Source organism: Bufo bufo, chromosome 2, assembly GCF_905171765.1.
Source record: "Bufo bufo chromosome 2, aBufBuf1.1, whole genome shotgun sequence".
In the NCBI taxonomy this organism is placed as follows: Eukaryota; Metazoa; Chordata; class Amphibia; order Anura; family Bufonidae; genus Bufo; species Bufo bufo.
The window spans coordinates 841,308,351-841,333,739 of record NC_053390.1 but is presented as its reverse complement, the minus strand read 5'-3'; the positions used below and the strand labels follow the sequence as shown (position 1 = coordinate 841,333,739).

The window sequence follows — 25,389 nt, the reverse complement described above, 5'->3', positions numbered from 1 at the left end:
CACAGCCGGAGACGTCACTCCCAAAATGGCGGCACCCACAGGAAACACGTGGGGCCGCCAATCCCTAGCTCCCAGCGCTCCACGAGCGGGCCGAACACAGACATCCTCACCGCCCCGAGACACAGCACGGGAGCGGCAGAGATTACCCTCGGGACAGCCGCCAGAGATGGCCGAGTTAACCCCAAAGGGGTAAGTGTCGGGTTCAATAGAACAGGGATCCCCAGAGGGGGATCTCCACCAGTCCAAACCTGTCCGGAGGACAGAAAAAAACACAAAGGGACTGGGGGTGATCCCCCTCTTTTATTGGAGGTGGGAGGGTCTAGGTAATCATTTAATTATTAAGTGTCAATAAAATTTCCACCTGTCCTACCAGTCCACGGGGGGCGGAATACCCCATCTGTGCCACTGGTTCGGACGTAAGGGAATCTGGCATATCAGCAGACTGGAGATAGAAGCAATATTCGGACTGAGCCCGGAGGGGGCGCTACTAAGAGGGAGGAAACTGTGCGGCGGCAGGCGCAATATGATTCAAGGGGGTCGATACATGGAGGACATTGCGCTGTGCGGCAGGGGGCGGAGTCACAGCGGAGATGAGAGCCGTCTGAAAGCACGTGATGCCGCACTGGGACCCACAATGCAGAGCGGCAGGAAGGTAGACAAAGACATAAACCAAGATGTAAACAGTGCGCGGGGGACCATCGGAGCCGCGTAGTAATGGCGAAAATACTTTAAAACACACGGGGGGGGGGGGGGGGGGGCTAGAATCACCTGATAACACTGAGTACACTTAAAACACCCACCAATTAAATACACCGGGTAGTAATAAAGGAGCCCTAACACATTTTACAAAATTTGATACCCAAACAATAGAACTACGGCTCCAATTATAAGTACAAAAATTCTCTTTATTAAATAAACACAATCACATTGTCATAAAAACAGCAGTAAACAGGTATGTTGTAGTGGGGAAAGACCCGAGGAGGACCGGGGGATCGACACACATGGGCTCAGATAAGTTAGTAAGGAGCGTCGCAACAAAGCCAGAAAAAGAAAAGAAAAAGTAACTCTGGATGGTTGGATCCAATGAGAAATATACATAGGCAGTGTTGAAATGAAGACAAGCTCAGAAAAAGTACCCAATATTAGTGCGCCGGTCCCTCAGTCTCCTTGTCCCAACGCCGTTTCGCCAGCAACCTGGCTTCTTCCGGGGATAAGAGACTAATGAGAACTGACTCATGATGCGAGCTCCTATTGGAGAGCTCAGCTTTTTCACACACCAAAGGAGGATCAGTGTACTGATTACATCTATGGGAGCGATATATAAAGGTAGAGTTCTCATTAGTCTCTTATCACTTAAATCAAAAAACATTTTGACCCCGGACAAACCCTAATCAGAGAGCAGTGAGACTATGGACTCTTTACTGTAAGAGCAGTGAGACTATGGACTCTATACTGTAAGAGCAGTGAGACTATGGACTCTTTACTGTAAGAGCAGTGAGACTATGGACTCTTTACTGTAAGAGCAGTGAGACTATGGACTCTTTACTGTAAGAGCGGTGAGACTATGGACTCTATACTGTAAGAGCAGTGAGACTATAGACTCTATACTGTAAGAGCAGTGAGACTATGGACTCTATACTGTAAGAGCAGTGAGACTATGGACTCTTTACTGTAAGAGCAGTGAGACTATGGACTCTTTACTGTAAGAGCAGTGAGACTATGGACTCTTTACTGTAAGAGCAGTGAGACTATGGACTCTATACTGTAAGAGCAGTGAGACTATGGACTCTATACTGTAAGAGCAGTGAGACTATGGACTCTTTACTGTAGAAGCAGTGAGACTATGGACTCTTTACTGTAAGAGCAGTGAGACTATGGACTCTATACTGTAAGAGCAGTGAGACTATGGACTCTTTACTGTAAGAGCAGTGAGACTATGGACTCTTTACTGTAAGAGCAGTGAGACTATGGACTCTTTACTGTAAGAGCAGTGAGACTATGGACTCTTTACTGTAAGAGCAGTGAGACTATGGAATCTTTACTGTAAGAGCAGTGAGACTATGGACTCTATACTGTAAGAGCAGTGAGACTATGGACTCTACTGTAAGAGCAGTGAGACTATGGACTCTTTACTGTAAGAGCAGTGAGACTATGGACTCTTTACTGTAAGAGCAGTGAGACTTTGGACTCTTTACTGTAAGAGCAGTGAGACTATGGACTCTTAACGGTAAGAGCAGTGAGACTATGGACTCTTTACTGTAAGAGCAGTGAGACTATGGACTCTTAACGGTAAGAGCAGTGAGACTATGGACTCTGTACTGTAAGAGCAGTGAGACTATGGACTCTTTACTGTAAGAGCAGTGAGACTATGGACTCTTTACTGTAAGAGCAGTGAGACTATGGACTCTTTACTGTAAGGGCAGTGAGACTATGGACTCTTTACTGTAAGAGCAGTGAGACTATGGACTCTTTACTGTAAGAGCAGTGAGACTATGGACTCTTTACTGTAAGAGCAGTGAGACTATGGACTCTTTACTGTAAGAGCAGTGAGACTATGGAATCTACTGTAAGAGCAGTGAGACTATGGACTCTATACTGTAAGAGCAGTGAGATTATGGAATCTACTGTAAGAGTATTGAGACTATGGACTCTTTACTGTAAGAGCAGTGAGACTATGGAATCTACTGTAAGAGTAGTGAGACTATAGACTCTTTACTGTAAGAGCAGTGAGACTATGGACACTTTACTGTAAGAGCAGTGAGACTATGGACTATTTACTGTAAGGGCAGGGAGACTATGGAATCTACTGTAAGAGTAGTGAGACTATGGACATTTTACTGTAAGAGCAGTGAGACTATGGACTTTTTACTGTAAGAGCAGTGAGACTATGGACTCTTTACTGTAAGAGCAGTGAGACTATGGACTCTTTACTGTAAGAGCAGTGAGACTATGGACTCTTTACTGTAAGAGCAGTGAGACTATGGACTCTATACTGTAAGAGCAGTGAGACTATGGACTCTTTACTGTAAGAGCAGTGAGACTATGGACTCTTTACTGTAAGAGCAGTGAGACTATGGACTTTACTGTAAGAGCAGTGAGACTATGGACTCTATACTGTAAGAGCAGTGAGACTATGGACTCTTTACTGTAAGAGCAGTGAGACTATGGACTCTTTACTGTAAGAGCAGTGAGACTATGGACTCTTTACTGTAAGAGCAGTGAGACTATGGACTCTTTACTGTAAGAGCAGTGAGACTATGGACTCTTTACTGTAAGAGCAGTGAGACTATGGACTCTTTACTGTAAGAGCAGTGAGACTATGGTCTCTTTACTGTAAGAGCAGTGAGACTATGGACTCTTTACTGTAAGAGCAGTGAGACTATGGCCTCTGTACGGTAAGAGCAGTGAGACTATGGACTCTTTACTGTAAGAGCAGTGAGACTATGGACTCTTTACTGTAAGAGCAGTGAGACTATGGACTCTTTACTGTAAGAGCAGTGAGACTATGGACTCTTTACTGTAAGAGCAGTGAGTGTATGGACTCTGTACGGTAAGAGCCGTGAGACTATGGAATCTTTACTGTAAGAGCAGTGAGTCTATGGACTCTGTACGGTAAGAGCAGTGAGACTATGGACTCTTTACTGTAAGAGCAATGAGACTATGGTGTCACGGCAGACAGGATCTCAGATACACAGATAAACCAACCAACACGTTTCTAGGCGAAAAGCTGGGGATCAGGTCACCTCCTAGCAAATCCCTAACTGCTCTCCCTATTCAGCTTTGCCCACATTCAGTCCTTGAAGGTAGGAATAATGTGTCCTCGTGCCTGGGCTGAAAATACCCTAGAATCCCTGAGATGGTGAAAGGGGAATAGGGGCAGCCTGCTCCCTCAGAACCTGGAAGGGACAGACGTAACACAAACAGCCTAGACAGTAAACCACGAAAAACAGAAACCAAATTTATCTTATCTGAGCCGGAACAGACATTCCTTCCTTCCTTGCTTCCAGGGCCAGACTGATCTCTATAATCCGCACGGAACACTGGGAGTGAATGTAATTTAAACCAGTGACCCCACCCAGTGCATCTGAAGGGAGGCGGATCCAGCACGACTCCAAAACAAAACAAAAAGCTAAACACGTGCTGCCAATCTGGCCGACCTACGCACATAGTCAGAGCGGGGCATGACATATGGACTCTTTACTGTAAGAGCAGTAAGACTATGGACTCTTTACTGTAAGAGCAGTGAGACTATGGTCACTTTACTGTAAGAGCAGTGAGACTATGGACTCTTTACTGTAAGAGCAGTAAGACTATGGACTCTTTACTGTAACAGCAGTGAGACTATGGACTCTTTACTGTAAGAGCAGTGAGACTATGGACTCTTTATTGTAAGAGCAGTGAGACTGTGGACTCTGTACTGTAAGAGCAGTGAGACTATGGATTCTTTACTGTATGAGCAGTAAGACTATGGACTCTTTACTGTAAGAGCAGTGAGACTATGGACTCTTTACTGTAGAAGCAGTGAGACTGTGGACTCTGTACTGTAAGAGCAGTGAGACTGTGAACTCTGTACTGTAAGAGCAGTGAGACTATGGACTCTTTACTGTAAGAGCAGTGAGACTATGGACTCTTTACTGTAAGAGCATTGAGACTATGGACTCTTTACTGTAAGAGCAGTGAGACTTTGGACTCTTTACTGTAAGAGCAGTGAGACTATGGACTCTTTACTGTAAGAGCAGTGAGACTATGGACTCTTTACTGTAAGAGCAGTGAGACTGTGGACTCTGTACTGTAAGAGCAGTGAGACTGTGGACTCTTTACTGTAAGAGCAGTGAGACTATGGACTCTATACTGTAAGAGCAGTGAGACTATGGACTCTATACTGTAAGAGCAGTGAGACTATGGACTATTTACTGTAAGGGCAGGGAGACTATGGAATCTACTGTAAGAGTAGTAAGACTATGGACATTTTACTGTAAGAGCAGTAAGACTATGGACTTTTTACTGTAAGAGCAGTGAGACTATGGACTCTTTACTGTAAGAGCAGTGAGACTATGGAATCTTTACTGTAAGAGCAGTGAGACTATGGACTCTTTACTGTAAGAGCAGTGAGACTATGGACTCTATACTGTAAGAGCAGTGAGACTATGGACTCTATACTGTAAGAGCAGTGAGACTATGGACTCTTTACTGTAAGAGCAGTGAGACTATGGACTCTACTGTAAGAGCAGTGAGACTATGGACTCTTTACTGTAAGAGCAGTGAGACTATGGTCTCTTTACTGTAAGAGCAGTGAGACTATGGACTCTATACTGTAAGAGCAGTGAGACTATGGACTCTTTACTGTAAGAGCAGTGAGACTATGGACTCTTTACTGTAAGAGCAGTGAGACTATGGTCTCTTTACTGTAAGAGCAGTGAGACTATGGACTCTATACTGTAAGAGCAGTGAGACTATGGACTCTTTACTGTAAGAGCAGTGAGACTATGGACTCTTTACTGTAAGAGCAGTGAGTGTATGGACTCTGTACGGTAAGAGCCGTGAGACTATGGAATCTTTACTGTAAGAGCAGTGAGTCTATGGACTCTGTACGGTAAGAGCAGTGAGACTATGGACTCTTTACTGTAAGAGCAATGAGACTATGGTGTCACGGCAGACAGGATCTCAGATACACAGATAAACCAACCAACACGTTTCTAGGCGAAAAGCTGGGGATCAGGTCACCTCCTAGCAAATCCCTAACTGCTCTCCCTATTCTGCTTTGCCCACATTCAGTCCTTGAAGGTAGAAATAATGTGTCCTCGTGCCTGGGCTGAAAATACCCTAGAATCCCTGAGATGGTGAAAGGGGAATAGGGGCAGCCTGCTCCCTCAGAACCTGGAGGGGACAGACGTAACACAAACAGCCTAGACAGTAAACCACGAAAAACAGAAACCAAATTTATCTTATCTGAGCCGGAACAGACATTCCTTCCTTCCTTGCTTCCAGGGCCAGACTGATCTCTATAATCCGCACGGAACACTGGGAGTGAATGTAATTTAAACCAGTGACCCCACCCAGTGCATCTGAAGGGAGGCGGATCCAGCACGACTCCAAAACAAAACAAAAAACTAAACACGTGCTGCCAATCTGGCCGACCTACGCACATAGTCAGAGCGGGGCATGACATATGGACTCTTTACTGTAAGAGCAGTAAGACTATGGACTCTTTACTGTAAGAACAGTGAGACTATGGTCACTTTACTGTAAGAGCAGTGAGACTATGGACTCTTTACTGTAAGAGCAGTAAGACTATGGACTCTTTACTGTAAGAGCAGTGAGACTATGGTCACTTTACTGTAAGAGCAGTGAGACTATGGACTCTTTATTGTAAGAGCAGTGAGACTGTGGACTCTGTACTGTAAGAGCAGTGAGACTATGGACTCTTTACTGTAAGAGCAGTGAGACTATGGACTCTATACTGTAAGAGCAGTGAGACTGGACTCTATACTGTAAGAGCAGTGAGACTATGGACTCTTTACTGTAAGAGCAGTGAGACTGTGGACTCTTTACTGTAAGAGCAGTGAGACTATGGACTCTTTACTGTAAGAGCAGTGAGACTATGGACTCTTTACTGTAAGAGCAGTGAGACTATGGATTCTTTACTGTATGAGCAGTAAGACTATGGACTCTTTACTGTAAGAGCAGTGAGACTATGGACTCTTTACTGTAGAAGCAGTGAGACTGTGGACTCTGTACTGTAAGAGCAGTGAGACTATGGACTCTTTACTGTAAGAGCAGTGAGACTATGGACTCTTTAATGTAAGAGCATTGAGACTATGGACTCTTTACTGTAAGAGCAGTGAGACTATGGACTCTTTACTGTAAGAGCAGTGAGACTTTGGACTCTTTACTGTAAGAGCAGTGAGACTATGGACTTTACTGTAAGAGCAGTAAGACTTTGGACTCTTTACTGTAAGAGCAATGAGACTATGGACTTTACTGTAAGAGCAGTGAGACTATGGACTCTTAACTGTAAGAGCAGTGAGACTATGGACTCTTTACTGTAAGAGCAGTGAGACTATGGTCTCTTTACTGTAAGAAAAGTGAGACTATGGACTCTTTACTGTAAGAGCAGTGAGACTGTGGACTCTGTACTGTAAGAGCAGTGAGACTATGGACTCTACTGTTAGAGCAGTGAGACTATGAACTCTTTACTGTAAGGGCAGTGAGACTATTGACTCTTTACTGTAAGAGCAGTGAGACTATGGACTCTTTACTGTAAGAGCAGTGAGACTATAGACTCTTTACTGTAAGAGCAGTGAGACTATGGACTTTTTATTGTAGAAGCAGTGAGACTATGGACTCTTTACTGTAAGAGCAGTGAGACTGTGGACTCTGTACTGTAAGAGCAGTGAGACTATGGACTCTGTACTGTAAGAGCATTGAGACTATGGACTCTTTACTGTAAGAGCATTGAGACTATGGACTCTTTACTGTAAGAGCAGTGAGATTTTTGGACTCTTTACTGTAAGAGCAGTGAGACTATGGACTCTGTACTGTAAGAGCATTGAGACTATGGACTCTTTACTGTAAGAGCATTGAGACTATGGACTCTTTACTGTAAGAGCAGTGAGACTTTGGACTCTTTACTGTAAGAGCAGTGAGACTATGGACTCTGTACTGTAAGAGCAGTGAGACTATGGACTCTTTACTGTAAGAGCAGTGAGACTATTGACTCTTTACTGTAAGAGCAGTGAGACTATGGACTCTTTACTGTAAGAGCAGTGAGACTATAGACTCTTTACTGTAAGAGCAGTGAGACTATGGACTTTTTACTGTAGAAGCAGTGAGACTATGGACTCTTTACTGTAAGAGCAGTGAGACTGTGGACTCTGTACTGTAAGAGCAGTGAGACTATGGACTCTGTACTGTAAGAGCATTGAGACTATGGACTCTTTACTGTAAGAGCATTGAGACTATGGACTTTACTGTAAGAGCAGTAAGACTTTGGACTCTTTACTGTAAGAGCAATGAGACTATGGACTTTACTGTAAGAGCAGTGAGACTATGGACTTTACTGTAAGAGCAGTGAGACTATGGACTTTACTGTAAGAGCAGTGAGACTATGGACTCTTTACTGTAAGAGCAATGAGACTATGGACTCTTTACTGTAAGAGCAGTGAGACTATGGACTCTGTACTGTAAGAGCAGTGAGACTATGGACTCTTTACTGTAAGAGCAGTGAGACTATGGTCTCTTTACTGTAAGAAAAGTGAGACTATGGACTCTTTACTGTAAGAAAAGTGAGACTATGGACTCTTTACTGTAAGAGAAGTGAGACTGTGGACTCTGTACTGTAAGAGCAGTGAGACTATGGACTCTACTGTTAGAGCAGTGAGACTATGAACTCTTTACTGTAAGGGCAGTGAGACTATTGACTCTTTACTGTAAGAGCAGTGAGACTATGGACTCTTTACTGTAAGAGCAGTGAGACTATAGACATTTTACTGTAAGAGCAGTGAGACTATGGACTTTTTACTGTAGAAGCAGTGAGACTATGGACTCTTTACTGTAAGAGCAGTGAGACTGTGGACTCTGTACTGTAAGAGCAGTGAGACTATGGACTCTGTACTGTAAGAGCAGTGAGACTATGGACTCTTTACTGTAAGAGCATTGAGACTATGGACTCTTTACTGTAAGAGCAGTGAGGCTTTGGACTCTTTACTGTAAGAGCAGTGAGACTATGGACTCTGTACTGTAAGAGCAGTGAGACTATGGACTCTTTACTGTAAGAGCAGTGAGACTTTGGACTCTTTACTGTAAGAGCAGTGAGACTATGAACTCTGTACTGTAAGAGCATTGAGACTATGGACTCTTTACTGTAAGAGCATTGAGACTATGGACTCTTTACTGTATGAGCAGTGTGACTTTGGACTCTTTACTGTAAGAGCAGTGAGACTATGGACTTTACTGTAAGAGCAGTAAGACTTTGGACTCTTTACTGTAAGAGCAGTGAGACTATGGACTTTACTGTAAGAGCAGTGAGACTATGGACTCTTTACTGTAAGAGCAATGAGACGATGGACTTTACTGTAAGAGCAGTGAGACTATGGACTCTTAACTGTAAGAGCAGTGAGACTATGGACTCTTAACTGTAAGAGCAGTGAGACTATGGACTCTATACTGTAACAGCAGTGAGACTATGGACTCTTTACTGTAAGAGCAGTGAGACTATGGTCTCTTTACTGTAAGAGCAGTGAGACTGTGGACTCTGTACTGTAAGAGTAGTGAGACTATGGACTCTACTGTTAGAGCAGTGAGACTATGGACTCTTTACTGTAAGGGCAGTGAGACTATGGACTTGTCACGACTGCTATCCCAGCAGCAGTCATGTCGCACCAGACGGAGGGGATGGGGGACCCTTATCTACGGATGGGGATAGTATGGCCACCCCTGGCTAACCCTAAGCTGGCACCTGTCTGCCCTGATACCCTAGATGGGGTGTGAACCCGTGCGACGAGCTGGATGCCTAAACCCTCAGTCGCCCTAACAAGCCTAGAGTGGGGAAAGGCAGATGGGAGCACTAGTCACCATTTCTCATGTCTAGGAGAACAGCAGGGGAAGACAGCAACAAACAAACTATAGCAGAGTTAGACTTATCCAGTCACGAGCAGAGAAGGGGATCCCAATCACGACAGTCCACGCCGGACAAGAGCTCCACAGAAACACCATCAAACGATCTCCTTCAATGGTCAGAATAGAACTGGAAGTATGGACTATATCTGGCAATGACTGCAAGTTAAAGTGAAACTAATATAGTAGCTGGGAGTGGCAGACAGGACTCACCTGAGAAGGATGCCTACAAATTCCCAGTCAGGACAAAAAGGTTCACAAGGCAAAACCCAGATGACATACCCTGAACCACGGAGCAAACTCACAAGCTATCGCGAGTAGCAAGTCGCTGCGACCTTCTCCTCCCAGACCTGTCTGGATCAGTCACAGTCGTGACAGTACCCCCCTTTCTATGAGGGGCCCTTGGACCCTCAAGACCAGGCCTCTCCGGATGGGAGCTATGAAAAGCCCGAATTAGTCTGTCCTCTTTTATCTCTGATGCTGGAACCCACATTCTCTCTTCGGAACCATAACCTTTCCAGTGCACCAGGTACTGAAGAGAGCGGCGAACATATCGTGAATCAACAATCTTTTCTACCTGAAACTCAAGACTGCCATCAACAACCACCGGTGGAGGCGGTAGTGGCAATGGTTCAGGAGGTTCTACATATCTCTTAAGCAGAGATCTGTGGAAGACATTATGGATCCTTAGAGTCTGAGGTAGCTCCAGACGAAAAGCCACCGGGTTAATGATCTTAATTACCCTATAAGGACCAATAAATCTCGGACCTAACTTCCACGAGGGAACCTTCAACTTGATATTTCTGGTAGACAACCACACCAAGTCATTCACCCCAAGGTCCGGACCTTCAGAGCGCTTCCTATCAGCCGCACGTTTGTATCTGCCACCAATTCTCTTCAAACTTTCTTGCACACTCTGCCACACTGAAGAAAGTGAAGACGCAAATCGTTCCTCCTCAGGAATCCCAGACGGCCCCCCCCTCACTAAACGTACAAAACTGAGGATGGAAACCATACGCACCAAAAAATGGTGACTTATCGGTGGATTCTTGACGACGATTATTAATGGCAAACTCGGCTAACGGTAAATAAGATGACCATTCCTCCTGATTTTCAGAAGCAAAGCATCTCAAATATGTCCCTAGGTTTTGATTGGTACGTTCAGTCTGACCGTTGGACTGTGGATGGAAAGATGAAGAAAATGACAGATGAACCCCTAAACGAGAACAAAAAGCTTTCCAAAATTTAGAAACGAATTGGGTACCACGATCCGAAACAATATCGGAAGGGACCCCGTGAAGCTTCACGATGTGGTCAATAAAAACCTGAGCCAGTGTGTTAGCATTAGGCAATGCGGCAAGAGCAATAAAGTGCACCATTTTACTGAATCTGTCAACAACTACAAGCATAACAGTCTTCCCCGCTGATACTGGCAGATCCGTAATGAAATCCATTGACAGGTGCGTCCAAGGCCTGTTGGGGATGGCCAGAGGTAAAAGACGCCCTGCTGGGCGTGTATGATCTACCTTAGAACGAGCACAGGTAGCACATGCAGACACAAAATTCAACACCTCCTGGCGCCATTTAGGCCACCAGAACCGACGAGACACTAACTTAGAGGTTGCCCTACTACCTGGGTGTCCTGCCAGTGTGGAGTTATGGTGTTCTTTTAGTATCTCCAGGCGTAAATTTTCTGGCACAAACAGTTTACCCGAGGGGCAGGAGGCCGGGGCGTCCCCCTGAGCTTCCAACACCCTCCCCTCCAAACCTGAGTGTAATGCAGAGACCACCACCCCCTTTTGCAAAATGGGCTCTGGTACCTCAACATCACCCCCTCCAGGAAAACTTCGAGACAATGCATCCGCCTTAGTATTTTTTGCCTTCGGGCGATAGATTATTACAAAATTAAACCTAGTAAAAAATAACGACCACCGAGCCTGTCTAGGGGTGAGACGTTTAGCAGACTCCAGATATAATAAGTTTTTGTGATCAGTAATCACCGTGACGGGATGAACCGCCCCCTCCAAAAAATGACGCCACTCCTCAAAAGCCAACTTAATAGCCAAAAGTTCCCTGTTGCCAATATCATAGTTCCTTTCTGCAGTAGACAATTTCTTCGAAAAGAAAGCACACGGACGCCATTCACCAGGGGACGGGCCCTGAGAAAGTACCGCTCCCACCCCCACCTCTGATGCGTCAACCTCTACAATAAAAGGAAGCGAGACATCTGGCTGTACGAGAATAGGGGCCGAGGTGAATCTCTCTTTCAGAGATGCAAAGGCAGTTTTGGCTGCATGTGACCATTTGGAAAAATCGGATCCCTTACGGGTCATGTCCGTCAGTGGTTTGACCACCAAGGAATAGTTCTTTATAAACTTTCTATAAAAATTGGCAAACCCCAGGAAGCGTTGCAATGCCTTCAGGTTCTCAGGCAGATCCCAGTCTATAATCGCCCGGACTTTCTCTGGATCCATGCGGAAACCTGAATCTGACAACACATACCCCAGAAATGGCAGTTCTTTTACGGCGAACACACATTTTTCTAACTTAGCAAACAATTTGTTGGCCCTTAATATCTGCAGCACTTGTCTCACATGGATCTTATGTGTATCCAGATCCGGGGAATAGACCAGGATGTCATCAAGATATATCACAACAAATCTCCCGATAAGGTGACTAAAAATATCGTTGACAAAATGTTGGAATACCGCAGGCGCATTAGTAAGACCAAAAGGCATGACCAGATTTTCATAATGCCCTTCCGGAGTATTAAAAGCAGTCTTCCACTCATCCCCCTCTTTGATGAGAACCAGGTTATAGGCTCCTCTGAGATCCATTTTGGAGAACCATTTAGCACCAGCAACCTGATTAAAGAGGTCGGGAATGAGAGGAAGAGGATAGGGATCTCGGATAGTTATCCGGTTTAATTCCCGGAAATCCAGGCAAGGACGTAGGCCCCCATCTTTCTTTTTAACGAAAAAGAACCCTGCAGCCACAGGTGAAGAAGAGGGTCTGATGTGTCCCTTAGCCAAACTCTCCGAAATATAATCTTTCATAGCCATCCTCTCCGGGCCGGAAAGATTGTATAACCGGGTTTTAGGTAGTTTTGCCCCAGGTAATAGATTAATCGGGCAATCATATGGACGATGAGGTGGTAACCCCTGACAACCCTTCTCAGAGAACACATCCATAAAATCTGACAGAAAGGCAGGTAAAGATGTTACAGAGAGTGTAGAGAACCTACTACTCAAGCAGTTGTCCTTACAATGTTCACTCCACTCCACAATCTCCCCGGCCTGCCAATCCACCACTGGATTGTGAGTCACCAGCCAGGGAAGCCCCAATACCATAGGAGCCGGAAGACCGTCCAGGACATAACAAGAGATATGCTCTTTATGGAGGTCCCCTACCTGCAGATGGATATTATGGATGATCTGAGTTAACTCTCTCTGAGTAAGAGGGGAGGAGTCGATGGCAAAAACAGGAATAGTTCTGCATACCGGTTCCGGAGTAAAACCCAGAGCCTGAGCAAAACGCGAATCCACCAAGTTGACCCCCGCCCCACTGTACAAAAAGACGGAACAGATCTCAGTTTTATTGCCCGCCTCAACGGTAGCGGACAACAAAAACTGAGACATGCGTATGGAGGAAACGAATACGCCCAGACTGTTCTCCTCCGCACAATCTGGGGACTCTAGTTTTTCCGGCGGCTCCTTTGTTTGTGGTCTCTTGGGTTCTGAGGGACAAACCTTTACAAAATGACCCCTCCCCCCACAACGAAAACAAACCTCTGACCTACGGCGGAACTTAGGAGGATTCACCCGTCTAGTGGCGCCCCCTATTTGCATTGGTTTGACTGGACCATAACAGACCGATCCCTGCCCTATAGAGGCCTCTGTAAAATTTAATAGTCTCTCCCTGAGTCGTCTGTCGATTCTTATGGACAGAGACATAGCAGCCTCAAGAGACCCAGGGACCTCGTATACCGCCAGCGCGTCTTTTAATTTTTCAGACAACCCCTGGCAGAACTGACTCCTAAGGGCCGAGTCGTTCCATAACGTATCAGTAGCCCACCTACGGAATTCGGAACAATATAGTTCAGCAGACCGGTTCTCTTGCCGAAGTCTACGTAGCTTAGACTCAGCCAGTGAGACCCTGTCCGGGTCATCATATACGAGACCCAGGGCTTCAAAAAACTCCTCCACTGATCGTAAGGCCGGAGAGTCTGATGGTAGGGAGAAAGCCCAAGCCTGCGGATCTCCTTGCAGGAGAGAAATTACAATGCCCACCCGTTGTTCCTCACCGCCGGAGGATCTAGGGCGTAACCTGAAGAACAATTTGCAAGCTTCTCTGAAGGTTACAAATTGGTCTCTCCCTCCTGAGAACCTATCAGGTAAAGCCACTTTTGGCTCAGGAGTACCTTGGTTTCCCGTAGCAACGGTGGAACCCAAGGATGGCTGCTGCAGCACTGTTGCTTTTAGTCCTGCCACTTCAAGGGATAACCCCTGTAATTGTTTCGCCAAAACCGAAACCGAATCCATAGTGGAACAGACAAAATACAAAGCAAAACAGCAAGCAGAAAAAAAGAAAATGTCACTTTTTTTTTTTTTTTTTTAAAGGCCAGATATACTGTCACGACTGCTATCCCAGCAGCAGTCGTGTCGCACCAGACGGAGGGGAAGGGGGACCCTTATCTACGGATGGGGATAGTATGGCCACCCCTGACTAACCCTAAGCTGGCACCTGTCTGCCCTGATACCCTAGACGGGGTGTGAACCCGTGCGACGAGCTGGATGCCTAAACCCTAACAAGCCTAGAGTGGGGAAAGGCCGATGGGAGCACTAGTCACCATCACTCATGTCTAGGAGAACAGCAGGGGAAGACAGCAACAAACAAACTATAGCAGAGTTAGACTTATCCAGTCACGAGCAGAGAAGGCGATCCCAATCACGACAGTCCACGCCGGACAAGAGCTCCACAGCAACACCATCAAACGATCTCCTTCAATGGTCAGAATAGAACTGGAAGTATGGACTATATCTGGCAATGACTGCAAGTGAAAGTGAAACTAATATAGTAGCTGGGAGTGGCAGACAGGACTCACCTGAGAAGGATGCCTACAAACTCCCAGTCAGGACAAAAAGGTTCACAAGGCAAAACACAGATGACATACCCTGAACCATGGAGCAAACTCACAAGCTATGGCGAGTAGCAAGTCGCTGCGACCTTCTCCTCCCAGACCTGTCTGGATCAGTCACAGTCGTGACAGGACTCTTTACTGTAAGGGCAGTGAGACTATGGACACTTTACTGTAAGAGCAGTGAGACTATGGACTATTTACTGTAAGGGCAGGGAGACTATGGAATCTACTGTAAAAGCAGTGAGACTATGGACTCTATACTGTAAGAGCAGTGAGACTGTGGACTCTTTACTGTAAGAGCAGTGAGACTATGGACTCTTTACTATAAGAGCAGTGAGACTATAGACTCTTTACTGTAAGAGCAGTGAGACTATGGATTTTTACTGTAAGAGCAGTGAGTCTATGGCCTCTGTACGGTAAGAGCAGTGAGACTATGGACTCTTTACTGTAAGAGCAGTGAGACTATGGACTCTTTACTGTAAGAGCAGTGAGACTATGGACTCTTTACTGTAAGAGCAGTGAGACTATGGACTCTTTACTGTAAGAGCAGTGAGTGTATAGACTCTGTACGGTAAGAGCCGTGAGACTATGGAATCTTTACTGTAAGAGCAGTGAGTCTATGGACTCTGTATGGTAAGAGCAGTGAGACTATGGACTCTTTACTGTAAGAGCAGTGAGACTATGGTGTCACGGCAGACAGGATCTCAGATACACAGATAAACCAACCAACACGTTTCTAGGCGAAAAGCTGGGGATCAGGTCACCTCCTAGCAAATCCCTAACTGCTCTCCCTATTCTGCTTTGCCCACATTCAGACCTTGAAGGTGGGAATAATGTGTCCTCGTGCCTGGGCTGAAAATACCCTAGAATCCCTGAGATGGTGAAAGGGGAATAGGGGCAGCCTGCTCCCTCAGAACCTGGAGGGGACAGACGTAACACAAACAGCCTAGACAGTAAACCACGAAAAACAGAAACCAAATTTATCCTATCTGAGCCGGAACAGACAATCCTTCCTTCCTTGCTTCCAGGGCCAGACTGATCTCTATAATCCGCACGGAACACTAGGAGTGAATGTAATTTAAACCAGTGACCACACCCAGTGCACCTGAAGGGAGGCGGATCCAGCACGACTCCAAAACAAAACAAAAAACTAAACACGTGCTGCCAATCTGGCCGACCTACGCACATAATCAGAGCGGGGCATGACATATGGACTCTACTGTAAGAGCAGTAAGACTATTGACTCTTTACTGTAAGAGCAGTAAGACTATGGACTCTTTACTGTAAGAGCAGTGAGACTATGGTCACTTTACTGTAAGAGCAGTTGGACTATGGACTCTTTACTGTAAGAGCAGTAAGACTATGGACTCTTTACTGTAAGAGCAGTGAGACTATGGTCACTTTACTGTAAGAGCAGTAAGACTATGGTCACTTTACTGTAAGAGCAGTGAGACTATGGACTCGTTACTGTTAGAGCAGTAAGACTATGGACTCTTTACTGTAAGAGCAGTGAGACTATGGACTCTTTATTGTAAGAGCAGTGAGACTATGGACTCTTTACTGTAAGAGCAGTGAGACTATGGACTCTATACTGTAAGAGCAGTGAGACTATGGACTCTTTACTGTTAGAGCAGTAAGACTATGGTCACTTTACTGTAAGAGCAGTGAGACTATGGACTCTTTACTGTAAGAGCAGTGAGACTATGGACTCTTTATTGTAAGAGCAGTGAGACTATGGACTCTTTACTGTAAGAGCAGTGAGACTATGGACTCTTTACTGTAAGAGCAGTGAGACTATGGACTCTTTACTGTAAGAGCAGTGAGACTATGGACTCTTTACTGTAAGAGCAGTGAGACTATGGACTCTTTACTGTAAGAGCAGTGAGACTATGGACTCTTTACTGTAAGAGCAGTGAGACTATGGACTCTTTACTGTAAGAGCAGTGAGACTATGGACTCTTTACTGTAAGAGCAGTGAGACTATGGACTCTTTACTGTAAGAGCAGTGAGACTATGGACTCTTTACTGTAAGAGCAGTGAGACTATGGACTCTTTACTGTAAGAGCAGTGAGACTATGGACTCTTTATTGTAAGAGCAATGAGACTATGGACTTTCTGTGACAGCACTGGAGGGGTCTGGGTGATGATGGTGTCATTGTGTTTGTCAGGTTCCTTTAAGGTGTCAGGATGTCCATGGAGAAGTGGGAGTATATAGAAGGACACAAGGATCGGTACGAGGACGCCATGATGGAGGACCACCGACCCCTCACATTAACGGGTAAGAGGAGTCTATATATGTATATGGGCACAGGCTGGCACTGGGGGGGTGTTATTACAGTCATGTGTATAATGTACACAGATTAATACTTCTATACTTTAATGTATGAAGATTACACAGTATAACATGTCACTCCCCTTTCTGGTAATGTTATTGGTTATCAACACTAAGCTCCTCCTACACAGGCTATACCTCTCCTCCAGACACTAAGCTCCTCCTACACAGGCTGCACCCCTCCTCCAGACACTAAGCTCCTCCTACACAGGCTGTACCCCTCCTCCAGACACTAAGCTCCTCCTACACAGGCTGTACTCCTCCTTCAGACACCAAGCTCCTCCTACACAGACTGTACCTTTCCTCCAGACACAAAGCTCCTCATACACAGGCTATACCCCTCCTCCAGACACTAAGATCCTCCTACACAGGCTGTACCCCTCCTCCAGACACTAAGCTCCTCCTACACAGGCTGTACACCTCCTCCAGACACTGCACCCTCCTCCAGACACTACGCCCCTCTACACAGGCTGTACCCCTCCTCCAGACACTAAACTCCTTCTACACAGGCTATACTCCTTCTCTAGACACTAAGCTCCTCCTACACAGGTTGTACCCCTCCTCAAGACACTTAGCCCCTACACAGGTTGTACCCCTCCTCCAGATACTAAGCCCCTACACAGGCTGTACCCCTCCTCCAGACACTAAGCTCCTCCTACACAGGCTGCACCCCTCCTCCAGACACTAAGTTCCTCCTACACAGGCTGTACCCCTCCTCCAGACACTAAGCTCCTCCTACACAGGCTGCACCACTCCTCCAGACACTAAGCTCTTCCTACACAGACTGTACACCTCCTCCAGACACTAAGCTCCTCCTACACAGGTTGTACCCCTCCTCAAGACACTAAGCTCCTCATAGACAGGCTGTACCCCCTCCTCCAGACACTAAGTTCCTCCTACACGGGTTGTACCCCTCCTCCAGACACTAAACTCCTTCTACACAGGCTATACTCCTTCTCTAGACACTAAGCTCCTCCTACACAGGTTGTACCCCTCCTCAAGACACTTAGCCCCTACACAGGTTGTACCCCTCCTCCAGACACTAAGCCCCTACACAGGCTGTACCCCTCCTCCAGACACTAAGCTCCTCCTACACAGGCTGCACCCCTCCTCCAGACACTAAGTTCCTCCTACACAGGCTGTACCCCTCCTCCAGACACTAAGCTCCTCCTACACAGGCTGCACCACTCCTCCAGACACTAAGCTCTTCCTACACAGACTGTACACCTCCTCCAGACACTAAGCTCCTCCTACACAGGTTGTACCCCTCCTCAAGACACTAAGCTCCTCATAGACAGGCTGTACCCCCTCCTCCAGACACTAAGTTCCTCCTACACGGGTTGTACCCCTCCTCCAGACACTAAGCTCCTCCTACACAGGCTGTACTCCTTTTCCAGACACTAAGTTCCTCCTACACAGGCTGTACACCTCCTCCAGACACTAAGCTCTTCCTACACAGGCTGTACCTCCCCTCCAGACACCAAGCTCCTCCTACACAGGTTGTACCCCTCCTCCAGACACTAAGCTCCTCCTACACAGGTTGTACCCCTCCTCCAGACACTAAGCTCCTCCTACACAGGCTATACTCCTTCTCCAGACACTAAGCTCCTCCTACACAGGTTGTACCTCTCCTCCAGACACTAAGCCCCTACACAGGCTGTACCCCTCCTCCAGACACTAAGCTCCTCCTACACAGGCTTCACCCCTCCTCCAGACACTAAGCTCCTCCTACACAGGCTGTACCTCCCCTCCAGACACCAAGCTCCTCCTACACAGGCTGTACCCCTCCTCCAGACACTAAGCTCCTCCTACACAGACTGTATCGGACGTGTCTGAATTGGCAGTTCTGCTGTTTTCTCTCTGGTTCCCTCCTTCCTGATCTCATTGGACCCCCCATCCTAGGACATGACTTCTACACTGAGGAAGGAGGGAAAGCCAAGTCTCTGGATGGAAGAGCAGCTCTAGGACTGCGGTTTTCATGTGGGTGATTAGCTTGGGGTTCAGCTGGTGAGGAGCAGAGCATTGTTATCTAGGCCCCAATCACTAAACCTAGAGGTGAAGGAGCTGAGAGAAGTGTCTGATCTATAGACAGATCTACAGGAGGCCATGTATTCAGTCACTGTGTGCTTATGTCTCCACAGATGGATCCAGGAGGAGAAATCCTTCAGAAAGATGTCCCCGTCCTCTGTATTCCCAGGACTGTCCAGAGGAGAAGGTCCCAGAGAACCATCAGGTAGATGGAGCTGATATTAAGGATGAGGTTAAAGATGAAGCAGAAGAGGAGATGGATTTATGGACCGATCAGCAGTGTAAGGAGGGGGGCTGTCATGTCTGTTTTGAAGGTCACTTAGATACTACTACCACCATCTGATCATCACATTTAATTATTCTCTTCTTTCATTGTCCCACAGATGGATCCAGGAGGAGAAATCCCCCTGAGAGATGTCCCCGTCCTCTGTATTCCCAGGACTGTCCAGAGGAGAAGCTCCCAGAGAACCATCAGGTAGATGGAGCTGATATTAAGGATGAGGTTAAAGATGAAGCAGAAGAGGAGATGGATTTATGGACCGATCAGCAGTGTAAGGAGGGGGGCTGTCATGTCTGTTTTGAAGGTCACTTAGATACTACTACCACCATCCGATCATCACATTTAATTATTCTCTTCTTTCATTGTCCCACAGATGAATCCAGGAGGAGAAATCCCCCTGAGAGATGTCTCCGTCTTCTGTATTCCCAGGACTGTCCAGAGGAGAAGCTCCCAGAGAACCATCAGGTAGATGGAGCTGAGCCCTATACACATCTATATAGGGGGTCCTGCAGTTATAGAGGGGTCATAGATTGTGGGGGTCTCTTATGTGGATCTGTTAGATTTCCCACCTGTCTGCTGTATTGTCCTGAATTGTTACAGATGACAAATCAGGAGGAAGATGTGACTGATATTAAAGTGGAGGATGAAGAAGAGCGGATGATGGGCGATCCCCCGTGTAAGAGTGAGGTGGAGGAGGACCTTCCAGTCCACGTGACCACAGGTATGTGATACTAGATGGAGAAGGTGGATTCAGAGGTCCCAGAGGTTTTTTGCGTTCCGTATATGGGCCGTTTTTTGTGTTCCGTATTCGGTCCATATACGGAACCATTAATTTCAATGGTTCTGCAAAAAAAAACTGAATGTACTCCGTAAGCATTCTGTTTCCGTATTTCCGTTTTTCAGTTCCGTTGAAAGATAGAACATTATTGCCCACAAATCACGTGCCGTGGCTCCGTTCAAGTCAATGGATCTGCAAAAAAAACGGAACACATACAGAATGCACTTCGTATGTCTTCCATATCTGTTCTGTTTTTGCGGAACTATCCATTGTAAATTTTATGCCCAGCCCAATTTTTTCTATGTAATTACTGTACATGCCATACGGAAAGGAAAAACAGAACAAAAACAAAAAACGGAACAACGGATCCGTGAAAAACGGACAGCAAAATACTAAAAAAGCCATACGGTTGTGTGAAAGAGGCCTAAGGCTGAGGATGGAGACAATTATCAGGAATGAATGTTTGTCCGATCGCCTGTTCCTGATAATTGCCCGGTGTAAAGATGCTGCAGTCACTCATTTGTGGTATAATCGTATATTCATCCGGCGCCTATTATCGTCATTTATCGGCCGCACATCTCTCTGTGTAAGTCTACTTTCACACTGGCGTTTTGGTTTCCGTTTTTGAGATCCATCATGGGCGAGCGGTCCAAAACGGATCCGTCCTCCATTGACTTTCAATGGTGTTCATGATGGATCTGTCTTGGCTATAGAAGACAAAATACAACCGGGTCCGTTCATGACGGATGCAAGCGGTTGTATTATTGTAACAGATCCGCAAAAAACGCTAATGTGAAAGTAGCCTAAACCGGGTGCAGTGCTGACAAATAGTGCAGCTACAATACAGACATCTGTCCATCCAGTGCAGTCTGTTATCCTGCAAGTTGATCCAGAGGAAGGCAAAAAAACTGTGAGGTAGAAGCCAATTTTCCCCACTTTAGGGGAAACAAATTCCTTCCCGACTCAAATCAGAATAACTCCCTGGATCAACGACCCCCTCTAGTAACCATAACCTGTAATATTATTACACTCCAGAAATACATCCAGGCCCCTCCTGAACTCTTATTGTGAACTCACCATCACCACCTCCTCAGGCAGAGAGTTCTATAGTCTCCATGCTCTTACCGTAAAGAATCCATAGTCTCACTGCTCTTACCGTAAAGAGTCCATAGTCTCACTGCTCTTACCGTAAAGAGTCCATAGTCTCACTGCTCTTACCGTAAAGAGTCCATAGTCTCACTGCTCTTACAGTAAAGAGTCCATAGTCTCACTGCTCTTACCGTAAAGAGTCCATAGTCTCACTGCTCTTACAGTATAGAGTCCATAGTCTCACTGCTCTTACAGTAAAGAGTCCATAGTCTCACTGCTCTTACAGTATAGAGTCCATAGTCTCACTGCTCTTACAGTAAAGAGTCCATAATCTCATTGCTCTTACAGTAAAGAGTCCATAGTCTTACTGCTCTTACAGTAAAGAGTCCATAGTCTCACTGCTCTTACAGTAAAGAGTCCATAGTCTCACTGCTCTTACAGTAAAGAGCCCATAGTCTCACTGCTCTTACTGTAAAGAGTCCATAGTCTCACTGCTCTTACAGTAAAGAGTCCATAGTCTCACTGCTCTTACAGTATAGAGTCCATAGTCTCACTGCTCTTACAGTAAAGAGTCCATAGTCTCACTGCTCTTACAGTATAGAGTCCATAGTCTCACTGCTCTTACAGTAAAGAGTCCATAGTCTTACTGCTCTTACAGTAAAGAGTCCATAGTCTCACTGCTCTTACAGTAAAGAGTCCATAGTCTCACTGCTCTTACAGTAAAGAGCCCATAGTCTCACTGCTCTTACAGTAAAGAGTCCATAGTCTCACTGCTCTTACAGTAAAGAGTCCATAGTCTCACTGCTCTTACAGTAAAGAGTCCATAGTCTCACTGCTCTTACCGTAAAGAATCCATAGTCTCACTGCTCTTACAGTAAAGAGTTCACAGTCTCACTGCTGTTACAGTAAAGAGTCCATAGTCTCACTGCTCTTACAGTAAAGAGTCCATAGTCTCACTGCTCTTACAGTAAAGAGTCCATAGTCTCACTGCTCTTACAGTACAGAGTCCATAGTCTCACTGCTCTTACAGTAAAGAGTCCATAGTCTCACTGCTCTTACAGTACAGAGTCCATAGTCTTACTGCTCTTACAGTAAAGAGTCCATAGTCTCACTGCTCTTACAGTAAAGAGTCCATAGTCTCACTGCTCTTACAGTAAAGAGTCCATAGTCTCACTGCTCTTACTGTAAATAGTCCACAGTCTCACTGCTCTTACAGTAAAGAGTCCATAGTCTCCCTGCTCTTACCGTAAAGAATCCATAGTCTCACTGCTCTTACAGTAGAGTCCATAGTCTCACTGCTCTTACAGTAAAGAGTCCATAGTCTCACTGCTCTTACAGTAAAGAGTCCATAGTCTCACTGCTCTTACAGTAAAGAGTCCATAGTCTCACTGCTCTTACAGTAAAGAATCCATAGTCTCACTGCTCTTACAGTAAAGAGTCCATAGTCTCACTGCTCTTACCGTAAAGAGTCCACAGTCTCACTGCTCTTACAGTAAAGAGTCCATAGTCTCACTGCTCTTACAGTAAAGAGTCCATAGTCTCACTGCTCTTACCATTAAAGAACCCATAGTCTCATTGTTCTTAGCGTAAAGAGTCCATAGTCTCACTGCTCTTACAGTAAAGAGTCCATAGTCTCACTGTTCTTACAGTAAAGAGTCCATAGTCTCACCGCTCTTACAGTAAAGAACCCATAGTCTCACTGCTCTTACCATTAAAGAACCCATAGTCTCACTGCTCTTAGCGTAAAGAGTCCATAGTCTCACTGCTCTTAGCGTAAAGAGTCCATAGTCTCACTGCTCTTATTGGAAAGAGTCCATAGTCTCACTGCTCTTACAGTATAGAGTCCATAGTCTCACTGCTCTTACAGTACAGAGTCCATAGTCTCACCGCTCTTACAGTAAAGAGACCATAGTCTCACTGCTCTTACAGTAAAGAGTCCATAGTCTCACTGCTCTTACAGTATAGAGTCCAAAGTCTCACTGCTCTTACAGTAAAGAGTCCATAGTCTCACTGCTCTTACAGTATAGAGTCCATAGTCTCACTGCTCTTACAGTAAAGAGTCCATAGTCTCACTGCTCTTACAGTAAAGAGTCCATAGTCTCACTGCTCTTACAGTATAGAGTCCATAGTCTCACTGCTCTTACAGTAAAGAGTCCATAGTCTCACTGCTCTTACAGTATAGAGTCCATAGTCTCACTGCTCTTACAGTAAAGAGTCCATAGTCTCACTGCTCTTACAGTAAAGAGTCCATAGTCTCACTGCTCTTACAGTATAGAGTCCATAGTCTCACTGCTCTTACAGTAAAGAGTCCATAGTCTCACTGCTCTTACAGTAAAGAGTCCATAGTCTCACTGCTCTTACAGTATAGAGTCCATAGTCTCACTGCTCTTACAGTATAGAGTCCATAGTCTCACTGCTCTTACAGTAAAGAGTCCATAGTCTCACTGCTCTTACAGTATAGAGTCCATAGTCTCACTGCTCTTACAGTAAAGAGTCCATAGTCTCACTGCTCTTACAGTAAAGAGTCCATAGTCTCACTGCTCTTACAGTATAGAGTCCATAGTCTCACTGCTCTTACAGTAAAGAGTCCATAGTCTCACTGCTCTTACAGTAAAGAGTCCATAGTCTCACTGCTCTTACAGTATAGAGTCCATAGTCTCACTGCTCTTACAGTAAAGAGTCCATAGTCTCACTGCTCTTACAGTAAAGAGTCCATAGTCTCACTGCTCTTACCGTAAAGAGTCCACAGTCTCACTGCTCTTACAGTAAAGAGTCCATAGTCTCACTGCTCTTACAGTAAAGAGTCCATAGTCTCACTGCTCTTACAGTAAAGAGTCCATAGTCTCACTGCTCTTACAGTATAGAGTCCATAGTCTCACTGCTCTTACAGTAAAGAGTCCATAGTCTCACTGCTCTTACAGTAAAGAGTCCATAGTCTCACTGCTCTTACAGTATAGAGTCCATAGTCTCACTGCTCTTACAGTAAAGAGTCCATAGTCTCACTGCTCTTACAGTAAAGAGTCCATAGTCTCACTGCTCTTACCGTAAAGAGTCCACAGTCTCACTGCTCTTACAGTAAAGAGTCCATAGTCTCACTGCTCTTACAGTAAAGAGTCCATAGTCTCACTGCTCTTACAGTAAAGAGTCCATAGTCTCACTGCTCTTACCATTAAAGAACCCATAGTCTCATTGTTCTTAGCGTAAAGAGTCCATAGTCTCACTGCTCTTACAGTAAAGAGTCCATAGTCTCACTGTTCTTACAGTAAAGAGTCCATAGTCTCACCGCTCTTACAGTAAAGAACCCATAGTCTCACTGCTCTTACCATTAAAGAACCCATAGTCTCACTGCTCTTAGCGTAAAGAGTCCATAGTCTCACTGCTCTTAGCGTAAAGAGTCCATAGTCTCACTGCTCTTATTGGAAAGAGTCCATAGTCTCACTGCTCTTACAGTAAAGAGTCCATAGTCTCACTGCTCTTACAGTAGAGAGTTTATAGTCTCACTGCTCTTACAGTAGAGAGTCTATAGTCTCACTGCTCTTACTGTAAAGAGTCCATAGTCTCACTGCTCTTACAGTAAAGAGTCCATAGTCTCACTGCTCTTACAGTAGAGTCCGTAGTCTCACTGCTCCTACAGTAAAGAGTCCATAGTCTCACTGCTCTTACAGTAAAGAGTCCATAGTCTCACTGCTCTTACAGTAAAGAGTCCATAGTCTCACTGATCTTACAGTATAGAGTCCATAGTCTCACTGCTCTTACAGTAAAGAGTCCACAGTCTCACTGCTCTTACAGTAAAGAGTCCACAGTCTCACTGCTCTTACAGTAAAGAGTCCATAGTCTCACTGCTCTTACAGTAAAGAGTCCATAGTCTCACTGCTCTTACAGTATAGAGTCCATAGTCTCACTGCTCTTACAGTAAATAGTCCATAGTCCCACCGCTCTTACAGTAAAGAGTCCATAGTCTCACTGCTCTTACAGTATAGAGTCCATAGTCTCACTGCTCTTACAGTACAGAGTCCATAGTCTCACCGCTCTTACAGTAAAGAGACCATAGTCTCACTGCTCTTACAGTAAAGAGTCCATAGTCTCACTGCTCTTACAGTATAGAGTCCATAGTCTCACTGCTCTTA

At 45.5% G+C, this 25,389-nt stretch overlaps 1 protein-coding gene across 1 annotated transcript in view; it reads left to right on the top strand.

The window, feature by feature from the left end:
- Positions 1 to 422: 422 nt before the first annotated feature.
- The window catches only part of LOC120991117 (zinc finger protein 665-like), a 57,220-nt gene continuing 32,253 nt past the window's right edge, over positions 423 to 25,389 (top strand). The window contains exons 1-4 of the mRNA XM_040420006.1: positions 423 to 652; positions 16,924 to 17,033; positions 19,229 to 19,396; positions 19,499 to 19,666. Coding sequence (XP_040275940.1) covers positions 16,943 to 17,033; positions 19,229 to 19,396; positions 19,499 to 19,666 — 427 coding nt within the window. The 5' untranslated portion in view covers positions 423 to 652; positions 16,924 to 16,942. The remainder of the gene's footprint in view (positions 653 to 16,923; positions 17,034 to 19,228; positions 19,397 to 19,498; positions 19,667 to 25,389) is intronic.